The sequence below is a fragment of the Actinia tenebrosa genome, unplaced genomic scaffold (genome assembly GCF_029948245.1).
Source record: "Actinia tenebrosa isolate PJP-AT-01 unplaced genomic scaffold, QUT_ActTen_1.0 PGA_scaffold10__47_contigs__length_13832649, whole genome shotgun sequence".
Classification (NCBI taxonomy): domain Eukaryota; kingdom Metazoa; phylum Cnidaria; class Anthozoa; order Actiniaria; family Actiniidae; genus Actinia; species Actinia tenebrosa.
Window position 1 is genome coordinate 217500 of NW_028292570.1, and position 25049 is coordinate 242548.

Sequence of the window (25049 nt, forward strand, 5' to 3'; positions counted from 1 at the left end):
GAATTTGTTTAATACTATCGCTTAGTCTTGAAAGCCTGTTCTGCTTCTCGATCTTCGCTTGTTCGTGCAGAAAATACTGCTCGAGTAGATGATTCATGAAGAGTTAAACAAAACAAGCTATTGCTCATTGAAAATCCTTAGAAATAATCGCTTCGAAATCTTCTCAACTTGAAATCATATCCTTCTTTACGAAATTGATAAATTATTATTTCTAGTTCGGCTGTCTTGAATTACAGCAGTCAACGAAATAGAGCATGCGTAGACACAAACCTCTGCCACGTGATCTGCTAGCTCCGCCCTCTCATAATCACTTGACAACATAGTGATATTGATTATCTGGTACATTATAAGTTCCTAAAGACCCCTGGGTACTATTGCGCAATTTGTTGTGGAGCAGGAATCAAAAACAAAAACAATTCCCGTTTACTATTAATAAACAGCTTGTTCGAAGAAGTTAAGAGTAGGTCTCTGTAAGACTCAAGCAAAGCGGGAAATGAAATTTTTTGACCACCCTTGAAATTTGGTGTGTGAGTAGGCCTTTATATGGGATTCACAAAAACAACAACAATTTGGTCACCAAATGTATTGTTGCCATGGAAACGGCAAGTGTTTTATGAGACCTTAATTTCCAATTTTCGGAATAAATTAAACCCACTCGAAGGTAAAATTCAATGCTGTGTTTCTCATACATGTTAAACTTAATTTCCTTAAAACTTTCGTCAATTATAAAGTATCTTTTCTAGTTTAGAAAAATACCAATTATTGTTAGTTTGTTATTTTGTACATGAAATATTCATGCTTTCAAGTAACCAATGTATCAACTGTTTTAGCAACAAGATAAAAGGGTCAAAATGTTTTTTGGTCGTTCTCCAAAAGTATTGCATTTCTAATATAGAGGCTTGGTGGGACGTTTTCTGAAACATTGAAGTTACCAAATCGTGCAAAATATCTGCGGGTACAATCATCTTTAGTCCTTGGATAGTCAAATTATAAGGCCTAAAATTCAAAATGTCCTAAATTCAACCATATCAAAGCTTCGAAAATTAGCACCAAAAAGATGCCAATAAGCTAAACAAGCATTAAAGGTTGAAGGGTAATACCTAAATAACAAAATTATAGCAAAAAAATAATGTTCTAGTCTGCAAACACGGTAAAAACATTTTTTATCCAAAGTAAACAATAAGCTATTGGCAACTTCCGTCATTTTCAACCTACCTTTATCGTTTCATTGTGACTTTTGTGGCGCTCAACTTTTTCACAAGGAAATGTTTCTTGGAGAGAAGAGAACAAGATGGCATTTCTTAACATAGTTAGTATTCCTAAATATATCGACGAAATTCGTATTTCAAAGTTGCTCAATTCTTTTGATCTTATTGGATTTAGTGAGACAAGACTTGACACCACTATTTCTGATGGGGAAATAAAACTTCCCGGCTATGACATCGTCAGGAAAGATAGAAAACGTGATGGCGGAGGAGTTTGTGTTTATCTCCGTAGCTCTATTAATTATCAAATCAGAAATGAATTAGTTCCTGACGGTGTTGAGGCCGTATGCCTAGAAATTTGCAAACCAAATAGCAACCCTTTTATAGTCACTGTTATTTATCGACCTGAATCCCCGATTGAGTATTTCAATAGCTTCGAACAATTAATCAAATCAGTGGATGATACGGAAGCTCTGGGGGGACTTCACACTTCACACTTCACACTTCACACTTCACACTTCACACTTCACACTTCACACTTCACACTTCACACTTCACACTTCACACTTCACACTTCACACTTCACACTTCACACTTCACACTTCACACTTCACACTTCACACTTCACACTTCACACTTCACACTTCACACTTCACACTTCACTTCACACTTCACACTTCACACTTCACACTTCACACTTCACACTTCACACTTCACACTTCAGATTTAATAGTTTAAACATGATTGTATGGTCTCCCTGTGTTTCTGTGCTTGCTGTCAAGATGGCGTCAGAGATGGAACACGAGGTGAGATTTATTTTTTTATTTATGCATAAAAGTAACAACTGTAAGGTCTCCAATTTTTTTCTATTTAAATTTAACTATTTAACATTTATTTTGTAATTTTTGTAAGACTCCAACTTCAAACGACACCAAATAGTCGGGCATAGTTTTACTAGGATCAAGGGTTCTACCGTGCAGGGTAGTCCGTTGTTTGTCGAACTTCCTCTAATAACGGGTCTTCATTTTTTTTTATATGAACCTCAACGATGTAATCTTGGTACTAATAAACCTAAATGTAAAAGTTAAGGGAGGTCACTATGGTACAGATTATAGATTTGACATTATTGAGAAGCTGCACCACAGGTAACCCAACATGCATGATTAATCTAAAGTTATTTGCAAATTTTCCCTTTATAACCCACTTCATTACTTGGTGCCTGTACTGGATGGATACTAGCATGCATACTTTAAATGTTGGTGTGGTATTAGATAATGAAAAAGCCACCTTTAGAGTAGCCATTAGAGAGACACCCATTAACCAGTCACTTTTAATAATTTCTAGCTATATCAGGTACTGGAAACAGCCAATTTGGAAAGGCGGAAGAACACATTTATTGAGAATAAAGTGAGTACCACATGTCATAATGTGCAATTTTGAAATTATGGTCACAAATAACAGGGCATAGTATATTTTTTGGAAATTTAAGTAATTCTTGTTGTGTTTCAATCCCCCCTCTCTTTGCTTAGAGATTTCCACATTTCTGGCAAAATAATAATAATACTTTGTTCTCAAATGTAAAAAGGAAGAACTTAGAAAACTATAATAATATTTTCCATCCTTTCTTCACACCTGACCACCTCCCCTAATTTCCTGAGATTTTTTGTTTGACCTTTTACATACATATATACATACACACTTTATTTTCTTTTCAGAAGCACTGACAGAAAAAATACAATATGATAAAAAAGTTAAATATATAAAGTATAAATCTAAGATGATATATACTATATATACACCTGCCTCCAGGATTTTCTTTTAAGCAAATCTCTAAATGACTGATCAGTTTCTTAATGACATCATCAATTTATATTATACCAGGTGCACAGTGTTAAGGCATTAAGGATGGTGACCGATCACCAGTTTGAGGCAATGGGTTTGGCTATCGGAGAGACAGCAATGCTGCGAGCCATGATATTGCCAAGAAATAATGATCCTCAAGTCAACTCTCCAATACAAGGTATGGACTAGAAATCATTAACTCATTAAAATGGCACAATATAACACTAGCTTAACAAAAAACATTAGCCTCAAGCTAGCCTTTATCTACAGGCTGCTACAGAGATTTGAAAAACAATTCCCCTTTTTGTTCATCCTAGACACATTATCTGACAAATGTAGTACATAACCTCACAAATCTTCTTTGCGAGATACAACATAGCTTGATATGGTTGCTCTCATATGACAAAAATCAAGCTGTTACTATTATTAGATTATATTTAATTATCTATTTTGGATTTACCAGCTTTGTTAATAATTTTTAAATTTCCTATCTTATTGAGTAAGGATTTTTAAAAACTACTGCCATTTTTCCTGGGGTGGCCAAAGATGATCAGAATATGTCATTTTTGGCTATTCCCTCCCCATCCGCTACTCCTGTAGATAAAAACCTATGCCAAAATGCATGTAACTACAATTCTCAAATACATTAATAATTCAGGAGTTTTTCATCCAATGACCATGGTCTATTCAGTCAGGTAGATGCATCTTGTTGATCGATACCCCAATGAAACACTGTAGGAAGATCACTAATGATATAGGGAAAAAAACATCTAGATTCATCCACCTGACTTAACGGGACTATGAAACACGGTTCGAGATCACTAGTGTAGTCTAAATCTACATTGTGGTTGGAATTATCAAAAGAGTTAGAACCCCCCCGTTACCTCTTTAATTTCTCTCCCCTTTGCTCTGTTTGTCTGTCAAACTAACTACATACCTAATTTACATTTTCCCCATAATTCCAGCCAATCCAAATCAACCAACTGTGTAAATCAGTAGCGTAGCTAGGGAGGGGGCAGGGGGGAGGGGGGGGGAGTGCCCCCCAAAAATTTAAGAAACTTTGTTAGAATGTATCCGGAAAAATATGAAAATTTAAAATTTTTTATCTTTTTATTATGGGTGTCCCCCCACATTTTTCCTTTTCCTGGGTTCTAGCCACGCCACTGAGTGTAAATTACTAACTGGTAAGGAGTACAGGGGGTTGTAAATCATACCCCTGGTGGGCCTTCAAGTATCAAAAGGATAAAATATAAAATATGACAAATATTGATTTATTATTAGTTATTATTACTATTATTAATTTTATCAGCTCCTTTAACGGTCTCATATCAAAACGTTTATACACCTACTTGCAGAAACGTCATAAGAAAAAAGAACATAAGTAATTTAGTGAGAAAGGAATAAATTAAAGACAAAAGAAGATCAATGAAGCTGAACTCTGAAGACAAAAGAAAGAGTTCAGCTTCAGTGATCTTCTTTTGTCAACCTAATTTATTCCTATTCCACTAAACTACAAATGTTCTTTTTTCCTATTACAACGTTGTTGCAAGTAGGTGTATGTTTTCAAGTAGTCAATTGTACGTAAATTGTTTGCGTAAAACAAGGAAATATGAAATAAACTTTCCATCATTATCATTATTATTATTATCACAATTATGGCAAGAAATAGACTGCAATCAAAATAACACGAAAATATTATTTGTTTTAGATAACAGGAAGGAAGAAATAAGGCGAGCCATCGACAAAATAAAAAACGAAAGAAAGAATGTAAAAAAAAAAGAGCCTGCATCCACAAAGACCGAAAGCAAAGTAAAGCAGAAGAAAATAAGAATAGGATGGCTACATAGAGCACAAGGCGCCAGGTTCAAGCAAGTGAGAAGAACTGGCGGGGGCTCTATTCGTCAAATTACATACACTGATGATAACGCCGTAACTGTAGAGTTCCTTAAAAGTGAAGGGCAACGCATGTTCTTTCCAGGAGGTACTTCCATACACGGTCCTTTAAAGAACATGAAAGTTGAACTTGGCAATTTCGAGCAAGAGCCTGTCGACGAATTTTCCGACACTGAGGGAAAGGAATGCACCTACCCAGAGTACCTCCGTAGTCGAGGCCTCTATGCAAGTCGTTCGTGCATATATTTAATGACGACTGAAATACCACAACAAGATGACAAGAAAAGCGATGAGAAAGAAACGCCAACGTCAGAGTACGAGCCAATGACCAACGTTTCTACTCCAAAGTATGGTGTTTACAGTGCAGAAGGCGACTACATTGACGTAAAAAGCAATGTCTTAGATATCACATACGAAGAAACTAAAGAGTCATCATACTCTGAAGTTATCATGCGATCGTTATCTTCATGTAGACACCAGTGCTACGACCTACAGTGTTTGAATGATCCATTCACACAAGACACCAAACTAGATAACTACGATCCCTTAGAAAACAATTTTACAGTAACTGAGATAACAAAAGGCAACACCTGTTATCTCAAGAGGAATTTTGCCGATACAGAGTCTGAAGTGTCTGAAGAAAGTTTCAGTTTTCCTCAGTGTCCTATGGACCACACATCAAATGAAATCATTCTCCATCCCCCCTCTGAAGTTTGGGGATATGACGACAACAAGCTTTTACTATGTGTTGTTGCTGCTTGCCATGGAGACCCTGCCTATTATAAATGGTATCTTAATGGAGAAATAATCAAAGAAGGACATGGTTTGTGTTGCCTTCCGGTTGGTGCAACAGGGGATTACAAGGTTGAAGTACAAAGCAAAGGAAAAGCGAAAGTCTCAGATTCTGTGGCGGTTAAGCCTTGGAGATGCAAACCTTTGCCTAGAATAGAAGAAGTTCACGATGATGCTGATTCTAGTCTTCTTCTTTGCAAGTTGCCAATCATTGACATCAAGGATGTTGACTTCAACCCAAGAGATGAAATTGGAAGAGGTTCTTTTGGAGTGGTATATAAAGGTGTATGGGCGGGAACTCCGATTGCATTGAAACATATAAAATTGCGAAATGCCAAAAGGATGCAACCTGTTTTTGAAGCAGAAGTGCAGGTACACAGTATGCTTCGCCATCCCAATATCGTCCAAATAATGGCCATGTCCCTGCTTAAGAATTCTGTTTACATAGTGTCAGAATTAGTGGACGGGTTTAACCTAGAAGATATTTTATTTTGTGATGAAAGTTCTGAAGCACACAGCCATCGAGAAATGCTGCTTCAAGACAAAGTCCTTGTTGCCAAACAAATATGTCAAGCAGTGACCTATTTGCATCATCTGAAACCTGCAGTAGTGCACCGCGACATCAAGCCAGCAAATGTCCTAGTTGACAAGAAATCTGTTGCGACGAAACTGTGCGATATGGGACTGAGCAAAATCAAGACAGGAATAGCAACCACAGCTACCAATGGAGTCCCGGGTACGCCGCAATATCTAGCTCCTGAATGTTTACTGGACAAACAACCAGGAACATTACACTCAGATATATGGTCCCTTGGTTGCACATTGGTTGAGCTTGTTTCAGAAAAAGATTGTTGGCAAGACGTATCTGGGGAGGCTTGTGTCGATGTGGAATCACTGCTGAAGAACAAGAAAAGCCCTGAAGCATTAAACCAGTTGCCTCCTATTCTAACCAACTGTTTGGAGTACGATCCAACGAAACGTCCACGTGCAATTGATATCCTTAATGCGGTGTCATTTTGGGCAAGGGGGAAATAAGTCAAAGCCCTTGAACATCTTCTCAGTATTACGTCCGTGTGTCACTAAATCAGAGGCGGATTTAGGGGTGGTGACGGGATTGACTAGTCACCCCCCGTTCAAAAATCCTGAATCCGCCTCTGCTGATTGTACTAAAGAGAAATTGAAACTCCATGCAGTAAGTTTTGGACAGTCCGGCGTTAATAGCCCGTTCGACTGCAAATGACAGGAGAACTTTAGGTTTTGAATGTTTTGTTATAGTTAGACATATAATCATATTTAAAATTACTTTTGAAAAGGAATCTTTAAACGATAGAGTACAAACAGTAAAAGTGTGCAATAGTTTTCACTATCAAGTCCTATACAGTGCTATTTTTATAGGTCTAAATAATGCAAAGTATTGTTTAAAAACCTATTGAAAACAATAGGATTAGCAGAATTTATCGCTATTTAGCGCGCACTATGTTTAGTTTTAATATTTTTAAAAAATTACACACTTTTAGTTTTTATACTTTATTCCATTCGGCGTTGTGCGTTAATTATTTAAACAAATATACAGTCGGTTTTTGTTCAGTTTCAGGTAATCCTGAAAGACACATAAAGGCAATCCCCTCTGCTTGTCGTACTCTGGCCGTTCGTACACATGCGTTCGATCTTGGTTGAGCTTAGGGTAATGATTGATTATTAGAGATTATATACTTTATGTTATCATAGTTATTGTTATTGATGATACTTGATTTTTTATGATTGAAAATATGATAGTTATTATAATTGATGACATAATTATTATTAGTATCATCATCGTTGATGATAATTGAACTACTGTTATTTATGATATAGAAATTTTTATTAAAGATGTCACAGTTATTGTAATTGATGTCATAAAAGCATAATAAAACTTGTATTTTTTCAGTATTTAAAGCGAGCTATAAGTCTAACAAAGTCTTGATTACGAAAATGTTTGGAAACTTCAAGTAAAAATGTAGTTGACATCCAGATCAAGGTCGGTGTTAATTGTCAAGTCTACTCCCTTTACAAACAGCGTAGCTCTTCAATAAGTTCGACATACAGATCGCAAGCTGCACCAACTGTGTTTGGTCTCTCTGCAAATGGCCTTAGCAGATGTAGTAGTTGTAGAAAGTCATCAGTGTAGTCAGGAGGTGGTGGACTTGCATATTCGTCTAAACAAATTTCAACGTCTTCAACGTCCACCGTTATCCCAAAGTTTTCTGAATCATACAATTCAGGTGAAAAGTAAATGACATTTGGTCTACCGGATGGACATTCTCCATTTTTGTTGCTTCTGATTGGATGAGAGTTCCATTCCTTAACTGTCCTTTGAAGCTCAGCCCGAAGCACACCCATGAAGCAATACCTTAAACACTGAATGTGTACGGGATCATGACCATTGTACAATCCCCTATCCCTGAGATCTTTAAACATATTTATCCACCAACCTGTGCAGGACTTTCTCAACAACGCCCACCATGCCTCTATTCTTTGGTTTGCTGTGCTTTTCCCATACATGAAGCTTTTCACCCCAGCGAATGCATCGTTGCAGTCGTAGCGGAAAAATGGTTGTAAAACCTCGATTGTTGTATTTTCCGTGCCCAAATCACATCGGAGAATTCTTGGGGCTTGCTGATGCTGTTCCAAGTATTTCAGGTAATACCAAGCAATTACCGCTGGATCATTATTCGTTGGGGACACGTGTAACCATAGAACTCGTCTGCTGTATCCATCCATAGCACCATGAATAGCAAACCCGAAAGGTTTAAGTTTGTCATAACCGTCAGCATGCCATAAATAATTAGGGCCAGGTGCAACGTACTTCCTTCTAGATAGTCTGTGACGTTTCCTTGTTTCAACTCCTATCGGATCAATAACTTTCATGAGTTGCCTTACGGTTTTTTGATTAACACGCAAATTATGCTCTTCTTGTATGCGTCTCCACATCGTTCGATACCCGATACTCCCCCCCACTGTCCTGTAGTTGTCGTTCAATTGCCCTGACAATATCGTCAATATCGGACTGCGTCGCCACAAAACACTCTTCGTTTCAGATGGAGACGAGACAATATCCTTTTCAACTGTCTCACACATAGTTTTATGCCATGGACTGTTAGAAGTGTAGCCACAATTTCCACATATCTGTATCCTTTTAGAAAATAGTACGTGATAAGACGTTCTCTGTTTTCTCCTGAGCAATATGGAAATCCAGTAAACAGAATTACAACTAGCAGCCACTTGGTCTGTAAAAATTATTAATAAATCAAATATATTATTCTTTCCTCATCTACTCTGACACCAAGCAACATGCTTACCCTCGGCGCCTTATCATGCAAGACGCTCTGTTGCACGTGTTATCCCATTCATACTCATTTTCTTACATGGTAATGCCAGGCTAGCATTTTTATATCCCATACATACTCATTTTCTTACATGGTAATGCTAGGCTAGCATTTCTATATAATATTAACTTCAACTGCTGCTCTTTAGCATAGATATTTTTCGGCTAGCCCTACCTCGTGGCGTTTTATAGCAATCCACTAGTTCACTAATTTTGTCTCCCACTCAAGCAGTCGAAAGAAGCTAATTAGTGGAAAATCAACCTTTGTTATATAACATTAAGTATGCTATAATCTGAATTACCTTTTTGTCCATTACTACTGAACCTGAGCATTTGTCTTCAGCACACCAAGCATACAAAGCAATAAATGGCCGGCTGCCGGTGTTAAAACACAGGACGACCATAAAACCAACTATTAAATCTGAAGTGTGAAGTGTGAAGTGTGAAGTGTGAAGTGTGAAGTGTGAAGTGTGAAGTGTGAAGTGTGAAGTCTGAAGTCTGAAGTCTGAAGTCTGAAGTGTGAAGTGTGAAGTGTGAAGTGTGAAGTCTGAAGTCTGAAGTCTGAAGTCCCCCCAGAGCTTCCGTAGGATGATGAGGACAAAGAACATATTCTGCTAGGGGACCTAAATTGCTGTTTCCTAACGAAAAGACCAACAGATAATTGTACCAAAAAGCTCAAGTCATTATATGAAGCTTACCAACTTTCTCAGTTGATAAAAAAACCCACGCGCATTACAATTAATTCAAAAAGTCTAATTGACCATTTTGTTACTTCATCTACTGAGAAAATCAACTCATCAGGGGTCATTCACATAGGTCCCAGTGACCATAGTTTGATTTTTGGTATACGGAAAATAAATCCTCATAGAAGCTCGCATGGAAAAGCGAAAACTGTAGAAGTGCGCAACATGAAAAATTTCAATCAACTAAGCGTTGTTCAGGATCTTACCTCTCAACCATGGGAACAAATCGTTTTGTGTTCTAACACGAACGAAATGTGGGCTTTGTGGAAGCATTTATTTTTAGGTGTGTTAGATAAACATGCCCCAATTCAGTCTAAAAGGAAAAAAGCCTTCAGCGTCCCATGGTTGACAAGTGAAATAAAGGGATTAATTCTAGAGAGGGAAAAAGCTAAACGCAAGGCAATGATAACTAAGCTGTGTGATGACTGGGGATCATACAAAGCCCTTAGGAACAGTGTTACCATTGCCTTGCGTCAGACAAAAACAAGTTATTATCGCAATAAGATCTCGAATGAAAATAATGATCCCAAACAGGCTTGGAAAACCATCAATAGTTTGCTTGGGCGAACACAAGAAAACACCATTGTGAATGAACTTAAGATTGATGACCAAATTCTTAACTCTCCTGAGGATATATCAGAAGCTTTCAATTCATATTTTTCTAAAATTGGTCCAAATCTAGCAAGCACAATGGCAAGTCCCGGCATAACTTTTGAACACTTTATCAAGCCTTGTAATTCAAAGATGTCACGTTTTAAACTCGTTTCAGATGCAAAAGTATTGAAACTCCTGAACAGCCTTTCAAATTCAAAAGCCACTGGCTTAGATAAAATATCTGGCAAAATATTGAAAATAGCAGCCTGTACGATTTTTCCTTCACTAACTCACATTTTCAATAGTGTCCTAATTTCAAGTTGTTTTCCAGATGAGTGGAAAATGGCCAGAGTCCTGCCTCTTTTCAAAAAGGGCTCAAAAAATATGCCGGACAACTATAGGCCTATTTCAATTTTGCCAGTTATTAGTAAAATAATGGAAAAAATTATTTATGAACAACTTTACGATCACTTCACTGAAAATAAAATACTTTCAAAGCTTCAATTTGGATTTCGCAGACAACACTCCACTGCTTCTGCTTTACTAGAGAGCACAAACAGCTGGTACATCAATATGGATAGAAAACAATTTAATTTGGTTGTGATCTTGGACTTGAAGAAGGCATTTGATACCGTGGACCATGGAGTTCTTCTTCAAAAACTTGAACTTTATGGTATCACTGGAAATGCCCTGTCACAAATAAAATCATACTTATCAAATCGTAAGCAAAAATGCCAGCTTAGTGGTGTAATGTCGTCTGAGTGCCAAATTACATGCGGTATTCCACAAGGATCCATTCTCGGCCCACTCTTCTTCCTGATATACATTAATGATCTGCCAGAGTGTTTGAGGTGGGCAACTCCTCGAATGTTTGCCGATGACACAAACCTTACAACATCTGGGGAGACATTACCGGAAGTGGAGTTGGCCATGAATGATGACCTGGAACATTTGAAAGATTGGTTGTTAGCAAACAAACTTAGTCTAAATGTGGCAAAGACCGAATTCTTATTAATTGGCTCCCATCACAAGCTTAGAAACATTCCCTATCAGCCCTCTATCCATATCAGTGATAAGAACCTAAAGCGGGTTCATCATAGTAGGGTTCTTGGGGTCGAAATAGATGAATATTTAAATTGGGACCAGCACATAGACAATGTTGCTGTTAAAGTAAGCTGTGGAATAGGGGCCACGAAAAGAATTCGGGACTATGTTGATCAGGATACTTTAGTTTCTATTTATAATTCAATAGTTTATCCCCACTTTAATTACTGTAGCGAAGTGTGGGATACCCTCGGCCAAGGGAATTCAAAAAGACTCCAAAAGCTCCAGAATAGAGCAGCAAGGGTAATTACGAGAACATCAAATGACACCCCCGCCACTGAAGCTTTACATGCTTTAGGCTGGGTCTCTTTAGAGTCCCAGAGGGGAAAAAACAAAGCCAAGCAAATGTTTAAAGTGTTAAATAATATGGCCCCAAGCTGCCTTTCTGAACTTTTCGTCAAAAAAGAAAAAATCACAAATTATAACCTTAGAGGGTCCTCCACTTCGCTACAGTTACCATTCCCTAAAACGGAATACATGAAAAAAAGCTTTAGTTATGATGGGGCTAAGCTTTGGAATTCACTAACTGAGGACTGTAGAAATCAGAAAAATACTAAGTCGTTTTCCCAAAAAATGGACTCGAGCTCCCACCCATAACAGATACATGACCTCTTTATTTCTTTATCAAATACATGAAATCTCTTTATACATATAATTATTACAATTGAAATAATAAGATTTTAAGCATATTATAGATAGTTAGATAAATAGCTTATGCTGTATATATATATATATATATTTTTTTTTTTTTTGATCTAATTCTATTTTTAGTCCACACGCCCCTTGTGGAAATCAGCTAAAAGTTGTCGTGGCAAGCGTGTTTTAAATAAAGTTTTAAATAAAGTTGACCTACTCACTAAGCATTTAGCAAACTAACCTTGGTCATAAAGAGCTAAAATCCAAGCAATAATTAAGTGGTTCTATAAAGGATTACAACAGAATACACAAGTCATCGAATTCTCGTCAGTTCGAAGCAATACATCATTTATAGTTTCTTCGAGCTTCAAAATTCCTGTATTTCGTGACAGAATTACCTGTAAGCTGTTATTTAACATGAATGCTGAACTTTTGAAGGCTACAAAGTAAAAAAATGTGCTTACTTTGAGAATATTTGAAAGAAAGAATTCTTGATCTAAAGTTGTTGTTCTCATGTTCAACCGCCTACCGGAAGTTTGGAAAAATGAATGAGACAGATTTTGTGGTGACCAGACATCTTCAAACATTCGGTATTAGCAAATGTACTCACTTAGTCAATGAATCCGATTTATTACTCTGCCGCGCAGGTAAGTATAATTATTTAAAAACTCAAAAAAGTAGACTAGAATTATTTTAGAGTTTTGTCGGGACATGCTCAGTCATATTATATGTCATTGGTAAGACACATCGACTACGTCTCGGGTTTGTATAACTGTCTCGAATTCTCCCAACCTCCCCTCGTGTTGCTATCAGGCTCTGTAAACACAGAGAAAAAAGTTTTCTATTGCTTTTATAAAATAAATACTAAGGGAAAACATTACCACTTGCAAGAAAATAAATCTTTATTTGAATTTGATTCTCATATCAAAATACAAATTCTCCATACATCACGAACTTCGATCGTTAGCCAATCAAATTTTGTGTAATAAACGCCAAGGAGGCAAATGTGAAGCGAGAAAGAATCGCTAGCTATTTTAAATATTTATCATTCTAAAACTTTAAAACAAATACAAAGAAATGTCCAAAGATTGAATAGAAATCTTAATAAAAGATTTCAGAATTGATTATCTTTACGAAAGTGATCAAAAGTGGATAACAAGTGTCACTGTGAATGGAATTCTCGGTTGAAAGAAACGTGGTTTTGCTCAATTTGACAGCGAGAAAACATGGCAGCGAAGTTGATTGTTTCGTCTTGCCTCGAGAAGATATTTTGTGGAGCTGAAGAGCTATCGCTGGAAAAAGTTTGAAGCTGCTGACTGTTTCCTTGAAATACTTGTATTCTTTATTGGGCGGTGCATTTAAATCATGAGAAAGCACGTCGCTGAACAACCGCAGCTGTCCTGACGGAGGACGTGTGTTGTAGCTCCTGAGGGAAATCTCTTTGCGGTGACCAACGAGAGATTGTCATGATATTACGATCAGAAAGACCTGCATGAGACCATAGGGTTATGCCTGTGGCCCTGACACAAGTCAAAATTTGGAACTTCGTCTTCAAAATACATTTTTGGGGGCGTTTTTTTCCTCGAAAGAAACTGTAAATTTTTAATTTTTGAACTTGTACTGGGAAAACACGAAAGTTATGACGTCACAACTGTGTTTACATATCCTCATGCAAACATGGCTATCAACCAATCACAGCGTGCGTACTATTTAATTTATTTCATAATAAAATATGTGGAACCAAGTTATAACGTAGTTTCAAAGTACACAGAAACGTCCATCGACTTCATAGTTATGAGCTGTAAAAGTTTGGTTGGAAATAGTGTTTTAGAGTACAAACACTAAAAGTGTGCAACACTTTGCACTATTTAGTAGTAAATAGTGCTAATTAAACAATAGAAAACAATTTAACAGTATTTAGTGGTATTTATGTTACACACTTATAGTGTTTGTACTCTAGAAGCTGTGTAATAATTTCTTTATGTAGAGTTTTTCTTGCAAAATTATGACTAAAATTCGGACGTTTTATTTATTTTCGAATTTCTTTGAATCGGCAAGATAACTTTTTTTGAAAATCCTGTAAAAATTTATATAGGATGTAGGTTTGGTTGATTGCTTTTATCATTTTTAAAAATACCCAACAGTCGGCCATTGACGCATGTAAATACATCACACGAATTGCCCAGGCGAAAAATAAGCATAACATTACCTAACTTGGTAAAAAATGCTGGCTACCAAATGACAACCCATTGTGGTTGATAATCACGCGTGACGAGAAGGCTCCATACTTCATTTAGCGTTCTGCTTATTGATGAATAATAATAATAATAATAATAATTTTATTCTAGCGCAATACATAACATCTCAATGCTCTTACAATACGGAATAAATCAATAAATATTGAATAAATGAATAGAGTGCCCGTGAAATAAAAAGTACTAGTCAACGTGTAATAGTCAAATAGACACTAGAAAACTGGAATTAAGGTCTGCTAAAGTGTATTAGTCTAATATCTATTGCACGGGTTCAATGACTTCACTCTAGTCAAATAGACACTAGAAAGACAATGGAATTAAGGTCTACTAATGTGTATTAGTCTAATATCTATTGCACGGGTTTAGTGACTTCACTCTAGTCAAATAGACACAAAAGAAAACAATGCCGGGAATTAGGGTCTACTAAAGTGTATTAGTCTAATATCTATTGCACGGGTTTAATGACTTCACTCTAAATATATAAACCTACTTGCAAGATGTCATACAAAAAATAGAACATTTGTAATTTAGTGAGAAAGGAATACATTAAAAGACAAAAGAAAAAGTTCAACTTCAGTGATCTTCTTTTGTTTTTTAATATAATTCCAATCTCACTAAATCACTAATGTTCTATTTTCATATGACAACGTTCTCGCAAGTAGATGTATATATACACTGAATTGAAGAATCGTTGTCGGGTTCAGAAACATAGAACATAAAAGCTGAGACCGAAACGGCTCATGGGAAATGACATAATTATATTAGAATTTATTCAATTGCGCCATCCATGCAGTAGGTTTAGAATGCCAAACACGTATTAAAAACAGTGGATGATGCCACGGGTCGCCGGTCACAGCATGCATCTAATTAACGTACTTCCCATGTGCCATTTCGGTCTTAGCTTCTGTGTTCTCTGTTTCTGAACCCGACAACGATTCTTCAATTGAGTGTATATACACTGCAATGATAATAATAATAAGCTATTAAAATATAATGCTTTTATTAACAATAACTTTGCATTTATAATATAAGAAAGCTACATCATGGCTTTAATCAAGACCACAGTATGTGTTTCTCATGCACGTAATTGTAATGGTATGCCTGATCTAAATGGTAGAGTGACCACAGTAAGGCTCCGTCCACACGTATCCGGAAATTTGTGTATCCGCCAATTTTTTTTTAATTTATTTTTTTGCGGATACGGGTTGCGTCCACACCTAAGTAAGTCAGTAAGTCAGTAAGTCAGTCAGTCAGTCAGTCAGTCAGTCAGTCAGTCAGTCAGTCAGTCAGTCAGTCAGTCAGTCAGTCAGTCAGTCAGTAAATAAGTCAGTCAGTCAGTCAGTCAGTAAATAAGTAAATAAATAAATAAGTAACTAAGTAAGTAAGTAAGTAAGTAAGTAAGTAAGTAAGTAGGTAAGTAAGTAAGTAAGTAAGTAAGTAAGTAAGTAAGTAAGTAAGTAAGTAAGTAAGTAAGTAAGTAAGTAAGTAAGTAAGTAAGTAAGTCAGTGAGTAAGTAAGTACAATCCATAGTTATAATACCAGACTACCTTCTAAAGGTTCCCTATACTTAAACCTAGTGGTGTCTTTAACATAAGATTTAATGGAGCCAAAATATGGAATAAATTTGACCTACACACTAAAAATCTCTCCAGGAGAAAATTTATTGACAAATTGAAAATGAGCTCAGTTCCTAAACACTTATTGAAAGCTCCTTATATACAATGTTTCTTTGCCTTCTGTCTCTTTGACCGTAGTCAAATGTTTCTCCCTATTTGTCTTTTTTGTCTAATTTCCCTATTTGACTTTTTTGACTTTTCATTTAGATATAATAATTTCTTTAGAAAAATAAAAATAAATAAATAAAATTACTATTTTCCTTTTTTTCTATCAATCGTTCTCTTTTCCCTCACCTAAAAATTCAAAACTATCAATTTTTATTCTAGGCCACACTGTACTTTTGCTTGTTTATTCTTTCAATTAATACTTTTTATTTCCGTATATCTATATATTTATATTTTTGTGTACATATGTAAATGTCTTCTAACTTTTGTACTATACATTTCGCTTGTAAATATCAAATCTAATAGCACTACTGTAATCTTCAAATATATATTTATACACTTTTGTAAATATTTGGGTACTAAATAAACTATGCATGTATGTATGTATGTATGATGCCTGCCCTAAGTTCTCTGTATTTGTCTTGCTTAATGTATTGTCATCTGTCTGATAGCTTGCCAACTCCACACTCTGTTCCTTCAATCAGAAGCCACTTCTTCTACTCTTTATCTTTGACGGCCATATCAATTTTGTTTGCACCATTCTCTGGTGCTTTTTTTTGATGGAATGCAATGTCCCACATGATCTTTGCTTGCGTATGCTCTCTGATTGGAATGGGTGGTCTTTCGGTTGATACCACGGCCGGTCTTGATCACTGTGTTCTTTAAAACCATATTCTGAGAGTAGATAGTGGTAGTAAGGTCTCTGCATTTTTTCATGTCGTGACTTATAGGGAGACTGGGCTAGTTCTGAGCATGCACTCATTATATGGGTGACTGTTTCTTGTTTTTGTGAGCACTTCTGCACTTCAGGTCATCTCCATGCTGTTGTAGTTTAGCTTTTCAATCCGTCTTGGTAGGTAAAAGCTGTTGTCGTATGTTGGTATTTACACTGTATACAATGTCAGGGATGTTTTTCCATTTTTGTAGCAGATTGAATGCACCAGTGCATGGCTGTTTCTTTGTCTTCGTGTTGTTATATGGTTGTGAACGCACCTAGCCATTCCTGTTCATTGATCTCCTTTTTATAGATGTTGTGTTTTGCTTCAGTTAGAAAGCCTGATATGTGCTTTGGGCTTGGTTTTTGGACTTCAATGGCTTTTCCCTCTTCATTTTTAGTACTGTTTCCGTTTTGTTATATGTTATACTGAGTAATTCCGAGTTCGCTAGCGTATTTCGTTGCATCTTTAAAGACAGACTTTAATCCTTTAGAAATCTTCATCTCCTCAAACCTTCGCACAAGCTGTAGCCGTGGATTTTCCCTTCTCATAAGATAGTTGGCAACCTTGATTTTAGTGATTTTGTAAGTTGTTTCAATCTCTGTTGTTGGTCCTTGACCTCCTTGGTAGGTTGGTAAGTATATTAGAATTGTTAACTCACAGTTGTGCATCCCGCCATGCTCTTGGATAGTTTTCCTGGTTTCTCGGTCGAGTTGCTTTAGGTCATTTAGGTCATTATTATTATCATTATTATTATTATTATTATTATTATTACTATTACTATTACTATTATTATTATCTTCGTCGCGTTTATTTAAACTTTCAGTATGCGTAATACTTTACAAGAATAAAGCGGAATTTTTATAGTTCTAGGCTATATCCTTAGTGCGTCACTAACAAATGTCTATTCAAAGGTGTAGAATGCCTTTACTATTTTGCAGTTTTGCGATATCACCCATTTTTGGCATTGTCTTATCAAGTTTTGTCCATCATCTATACCTATACTTTCCATATCATGTACAAGTTGTTTCTTATAACCCGCTAGAAAATGTAGGACAATGTTTACTTGGATTACTTTATAATCGGGATATAGGCTCTTTAGACCTGATCTTAATTCGGTATATTTTTGTTGTTTTAATAGTGCTCGTTCTTCAATAATGCCTATATTACAAACAGTTCCTTCAATGATCAACCAGGTCTTCTTCTCTTTGTCCTTTATCACTATGTCCGGCTTGTTAGCTCCGTTCTTTGGTGCAACCTTCAGATGTATCGGAATATCCCAGAGTATCTTTGCTTTTTTGTTCTTTACGACAGGTTCTGGTATTGGTTGTTTATGCCATGGTTTCAGCAGATCTTCATCTTTAGTGAACCCATAGGACGATATGATTTGCCAGATGGTAAATAGGGCGAAGCATCTGATCGTGTCTTGCCTTGTATAGGGATTGTGCGATAGCAGAACATCCGCATAGCAAGTGTGGTATGTAATATTTCAATGAAGCCTCCAATATCGGCTGCGCCTCGAACTGGAACTAATTGCTTAGACTTGAATTCCCGTCCAGTCCCATCGCACAAAATTGAGTGACACATCCGGGAAATTAGAGAATAAAATACTAGATTCCAGTTTCCGAATATCAATTATCCTCTCACGGCCATTTATATTTATAAGGCAAAATCAAAATATTGAAAGTTTAAGCGCTTCGTGAAGAAAATTGAAAGTTAATGTAAGAAAAGTAACATAAGAATATTAAAGGATGACAACCACACAATATAATCCTACCATTTATTTTGGTGATTCAATTTGCCAACATGCGATTTTTTGTGAGTCAATTTCAGGTTTCGTAGTGTTTATATGTATGGAAATTTATCATTCCTGCATTTCGTTCGGGTCCTGCTGCTCATCGTGAAGAAAATCATTCAGAGTAACAACTGAAATTGGTTGCCCAACCATTGCTTAATTGCTTCCAAAATCCAGCTCTCTTTGAAGCTGAAAGCAAGTAGCGATTTTCAGGAGTTTTAACTTTGACCAAACAAAGCAAAACAGTCCAAAATGACGACTTCCCAGTGCTTTTTTTTGATATAAAAAATCATCTTTCTACCGCGATTTGTATAGCCATAGAAACCTGGCCTCTTTATTGCTCAAATATCCATAATTCCGTCTACAGATCTCGCTTTAAAACGGACATATTTGCTCACGACCTCAGTATATATTTTGTTACTGGTTCGAAAACCTGTCCGTGTAGAGACTGGTACCTGATTTGGAGAAAATGCCCGCGAATTTTGCTATAAAGATATTTTTCATCGTTTTTTTCCAACTGTTTTTGAAATCCTTTTAATAGCATGAAGATATTACAGTGTTTCTTTAAAAATGGAGGCTTTGAAATGACTTCCCATCTCATTAATTATTCGACTTAGAGTAACTAGTCCTAGGACTGAGTTTATTTTGTTCCAGTTACTCCAGACTGAATGTATTCCTTTCACAGCACTTTACAAGGTTTCGAGTAACATCATGTGACCAAAAAATAGCCCATTGATTGGCTGGTTTACTCATGAATTATTAATGAGTATGAGAATGTTTCTTCTTCGACGTGGCATAACCTGCATCTTAGATCTCCTCCTTCTTCTTTTAAAGGGGCACTTGGATGAAAACGCCCCAATTTTTGAAAGTCCAACTAATTGAGGTATTTGAGGGTAATATGAGTCAATTATGACTATGTAAACATAACTAGTGAAAATATTAGCCTGGGAGCCACTTGAAGATGAGAAATTTTGGTTTAAGCAAAAAGAACAATAGCTAGGGACGAGTAAATGACGTCATTTACTCACAATTTAATGCTGAATAAAATGGATCTTCTTTATCCGACACATTTGACTGTGAAGAAAATATGTTGCTTGGCTACTATTGGGGCCATATAGATAATTTTAAACGAGTTTCAAGTCATTTCCAATGTTCATCGATTTTCATCCAAGTTGAAGAATTGTCCCTGCTTAGGTCTGTACCTGAGTAGTATAGGGAATGGGGGTTCCAGCGCAATCTCAACACGGGCAAGACCCGTGTCAAAAATCCACCTACGGAAACAACCCACTCCAAGTGTGGCTGGGGGCAACAGCGCAAATATGTTAGTCTATATATGGAGTGCGAAGATTGTAAGAGAACTTTTAAGAAAGAAGCGGATTTGAAAAAGCATTTGAAAATGAAGACGAAGTGTATGAGCAGTTATGATTGTGGATGTGGTAAGAAGTTTGAGACTAAGGTTAAATTGTTTTGGCATTGTCAGGACTGTGAGTACGACTACGACGACTTAAAAAGTGCTTGGTATTAGGTATAAAATATTTCCTATTATATAGATGGAATCCCAAAGCAACTTCAGCACGGTGTCAATACCCGGTAACGGTGAGATTGACGTTAGACAGTTTTGGCGTCAGTCAGAAAGGAAGGTTAAAAGGACTCTCCGAAAAGGTATAGAAGAATTAGGAGCCCTGAAAGCGAGCATAATGGTAGAAGTAAGTTTGTCAAAAGACGAGGTAATGACGACAGCAATGTTGCGATCAAAGTCGTTAGTGATATTAGAATCCACGAATCTGGATAGGTCACTCAGTGAAGCCTTAGAAGCAATAATGGAGTCGCTGTCTAACTACACGAAAGAAGGATCGGGTTGGACAGTAGAGGAGGTTGAAGGAATAGAGATAAGTATGGCCAGGTACGTACCCATACGAGGGGGGAGTTACGTACCGCTACCAACGTGGGTAGAAAGGAAGAAGGCTATTGTAAACGTGAAGAATGAAGACAATCGATGCTTTATGTGGGCAATCAGGTCTGCACTGTATCCAGCAGAGAAGGATCCCTGTAGGACAAGTAAGTATCCCACAGATGATTTAGAGTGGGATGGTGTGGAATTTCCCATGCAGTTGATAGACATCCCCATATTTGAGGAAATAAACGATCTAGCAATTAACGTTTACGGAGTCAGAGAGCAGACGATAGTACCGTTAGTTCTGTCAAAAAGTAAAGGAGAGCGCGTACATTTATTCTACCACGGCGGACACTACTCATGGGTTAAACACATTAGCAGACTATTCTACAGACATACTAAGCACAAAGGCAAAAAGTACTTCTGCGACTGCTGCTTGCTGTCATTTACATCCTTAAATACCCTAAAGAAACACGATGAGATCTGCCGCGGAGTCGAAGAAGTGGCGCAACGGATCCAGATACCCACCAACAAAGAGCTTTCATACGCAGACCATCAAAAGCAGATGCAAGTGCCTTACGTGATATATGCAGACTTCGAAGCGTTGATAACTAAGGAAGAGCAGAAACGTGGTGCCACGAATAAGGTAGGATTACACGAGATCTGCTCCTTTGGTTACATAGTAGTCAGATCAGACGGTAAAGCAAACCCTCCTGTGATTTACCGAGGTAAGAACGCAGCTAATGAGTTTCTAGAAGCATTGCGAGAAGAGGAGGGGGAGATTAGAGAACAATTAAGACGTCCAAAGAAGATGGAATTTACCAAAGAGAACCAGGAGGCTTTTAACAAGGCAAAAAAATGCCACATTTGCCAACATACGCTTCTTCAGTTTGGAAGACGAGCCAAGAAAGCGTGGGATGAAGATGGAAAGTATCTAGGAGAAGCTCATTTTAAATGCGGGAAGTATGCTAAGAAAGGTGAGAAGCCGGGAAAGCCCTCCACGCACTGCATTCACTGCCACAAAGCATTTGTTGAGGATTTCTATGTGGATAAGGTTAGGGATCACTGCCACATCACTGGTAAATACAGAGGAGCGGCTCATTGGAAATGCAATATAAACTTCAAAGTAAATCCAGACATGGAGATTCCGGTGTTCTTTCACAACCTCCGCGGGTACGACTCCCATTTGCTACTACAAGGAACAGACGGCTCCGACGTCAAATGCATACCCAACAACAAAGAGCGCTACATGTCCGTAACTGTGGGTAAGCTAAAGTTCTTAGATTCGCAGCAGTTTATGGCGGACTCCTTAGCAAACCTCGTAAAGTATAACACCAACTTTCCCATTTCCAGTCAATACGGCGCGGAAAGGAAAGGAGTCTACCCATACGAATACATGGACTCCTGGGATCGATTCAAAGAACCCCTACCACCCAAAGATCGCTTCTACAGCACCCTAAACGAGTCTGGTATAAAGGATGAGGAGTACCAGCATGCGTTAGACGTGTGGGAAAAGTACTCCTGTGAGAACATGGGTGACTACCACGACATCTACCTAAGGTCTGACGTAGTGCTGCTCGCAGATGTTTTCCAAAGCTTCAGAAAGATGGCTATGGAATATTACGGATTGGATCCCGCTAATTTCTACACGGCTCCTGGGCTCAGCTGGAGTGCTTTGTTAAAGAAGACAAATGCGCAGTTGGATCTCCTAACGGAGTACGACATGTATCGGTTTATGGAAGACGGTATTCGTGGCGGCGTATGCGGACCCAGCCGACGTTACGCCCGCGCAAACAACCCCTTAGTAGAGCACGACCCAGAGAAACCAACCACATACATTTACTACCTGGATGCGAATAACCTTTATGGTTGGGCAATGTCACAGTACCTACCTGTGAGAGACTTCGAATGGGATCCAGTGAAGCCGATAGACTTCTACATGCAGGTAGGAAAGGAGGAAGACAAGGGTTACGTCTTAGAAGTGGATCTGGAGTACCCAGAGCACCTGCACGACGAACACAATGAGTTCCCCTTAGCACCAGAAGCGATAGAGATACCATTTAAGCAGCTAAGTCCGCTGCAAAAGCAAATGTGCCCTGGCTACAAACCGTACAGGAAACTAACTATGAACCTGATGGATAAGAAGAAGTATGTGGTACATTACCGCAACCTGCAGTTCTACGTGCGACACGGAATGCGCGTAGAGAAGATCCACAGAGTCCTAAAATTCACGCAGGAACCCTGGATGCGCCCCTACATTGACTTTAACACGCAAAAGCGTACCGCAGCGAAAAATGACTTCGAGAAAAACCTCTTCAAACTGATGAACAACAGCGTGTTCGGAAAGACAATGGAGAACATCCGCAAGCGCGTAAGCGTAAAAATAGTCAGCACCAAAGAGGAAGCAGAAGCATACGTGTCACAGCCAGGCTTCGTTAGATACGTAGAAATGCTGAACTTCTACGTGATTCACATGAAAAGGGCAAACCTCTTACTAAACAAGCCCGTTTACACAGGCTTTACGGTGCTGGATCTATCGAAGCTGCTTATGTACGAGTTCTACTACGATAAGCTTAAGCCAAAGTACGGAGACCGCTGTCGCCTCCTGTACACAGACACCGACTCCCTAATTCTAGAAGTGCAAACGGAAGACGTTTACAAAGACTGCCTCCCCGACATAGACGAGTACGACACCAGCGGTTACCCGAAGGAGCACTTCCTTTACTCTGCGAAGAATAAGAAGGTAATTGGGAAGATGAAAGACGAAATGTTAGGAAAACCCATCGTGGAATACGTGGGTCTGAAACCAAAGATGTACAGCGTGCTAAAGTTAGACGGCGTAGAAAAGAAAGCTAAAGGCGTAAAAAAGTATGTGGTTAAGAAGGACATTACGCACGAGTCCTACCTCAACGTATTACGAACACGCAAGGAACAGCGGCATAAGATGAACAGCCTGCGCAGCTATGGTCATCAGATACATAACGTCACGCAGGAGAAGGTGTCACTGTCTGCATTTGACGGTAAGCGATGGATGTGTGATGACGGAGTGCATACGATAGCATTCGGACATCACACGATAAGCAGTTCTTCTTTGACGAACCCACGCGTGGGACCATCATGAAGATAATACAAGATGGGCTGACCCTTCTTAGCTATCGCACTTCGGATCTGATAAGTTTCCAAAGACCAATTAGGATCCGTAGCTCTTTTGGATCCTCCTTCTAATTCACCCGACTCATAGAGATATCGAACCGTGACATCGCCTAATCTTTTTTCCTGGGGGAAGACCGCCCTCGAACTTCTGATGAAGGACTTGTGTTCCACGTGTTTCTTTTTTATGGCATCCTTGGGTTTCATTCCCGTAGCCCTGGCCGCCTCGTTGTTCGAAGCTGCGACGACCTGGGGGAGCCTCTGAGTCCATTCCCTATTGCGTTTGGAGGGATCTTCCAGCTCTTTCCAATACTGGTATCCAAAGAGACGCTCGGCCAAGGTCTTATTGAATCTTTCGACGATGCTCTGACCCCTGTGGTACTCTGCTTTAGCTCTTCTAATCTTAGTGTCGTGGTCTTTCAGGGTCTTGGTAACCACGCCCATGAACTCCGTCCCCGCATCCACTTGCAGCAGCTTAGGCCATTTCAAGACGCGCTTATAAACCCTACCTAGGGCTTCTGCGACTTCCCCAGAATCCTTGCTGGTTATAGGTTCGGCGTCCTTGTATCTGCTTGCGATATCAACTACGGTCAAAGCGTACCTATAGGTCTTCTTTCTCACCTTATCGTGCGGCAAGAAAAGCAAATCCGCCTGATGAACTTCATTGGGGGTATTTACGGTGAAGCTGGGCCTGGGAATGTACTTAGGCACGGGAAGATAAACCTGCCAGAGGGTTTGTTTTTTCAACCAGTTCTTAGCCGTTTCGTCTGATACCCTGGCCGCGGTCGCGAGTTTCTTGATAGCTGACGCTCCTCTCCAATAGCCTTCCGGCCCATAGTAAATCCTTTTAAGTTTGTCCTCTACGCGGCCCATTATATGAATTCCAAAACAAGATTGATCTTACGTCCGTTAAAATCCACCGTCTTTCCGTCCACTTTAATGGTGATGTTTATGCTTTCTACCAAATTAGACAAGTCATAGCTCAAAGAAATGGGAGTGTATTCTACTGGGTCAAATGGATTACCTTGGGGCAGAAACTTGGACATAAGAGAAGACTTTTCTCCATTGTTGTAACTATGGACCAAGTCGCAATAGACTTCATAAGAGGATGCGACTTTCCATTTCACATCATATGTACTACCGCTATTTATCGTGGTACTAGTAAGGCCCAGGAGTTCTACCAATGAACTGTCCTTTAAATTAGCGCTCCCATTATTTTTCTTGAATGTCATTTCATGGGGCAATCCTGTGGTAAGAGTGTATCCATGCTTCGCTAGCTCCTTAG

General features: G+C 38.3%; 1 protein-coding gene across 1 annotated transcript; it reads left to right on the forward strand.

The window, feature by feature from the left end:
• Nucleotides 1-2572: 2572 nt before the first annotated feature.
• Nucleotides 2573-6767, forward strand: LOC148912635 (uncharacterized). Its single transcript, XM_089026784.1, has 3 exons — nucleotides 2573-2612; nucleotides 3087-3225; nucleotides 4756-6767. Exons 2-3 carry the CDS (start codon nucleotides 3111-3113, stop codon nucleotides 6765-6767), a joined length of 2127 nt encoding a protein of 708 aa, XP_088882910.1. The 5' UTR covers nucleotides 2573-2612; nucleotides 3087-3110.
• The last annotated feature ends 18282 nt before the right edge of the window (nucleotides 6768-25049 follow it).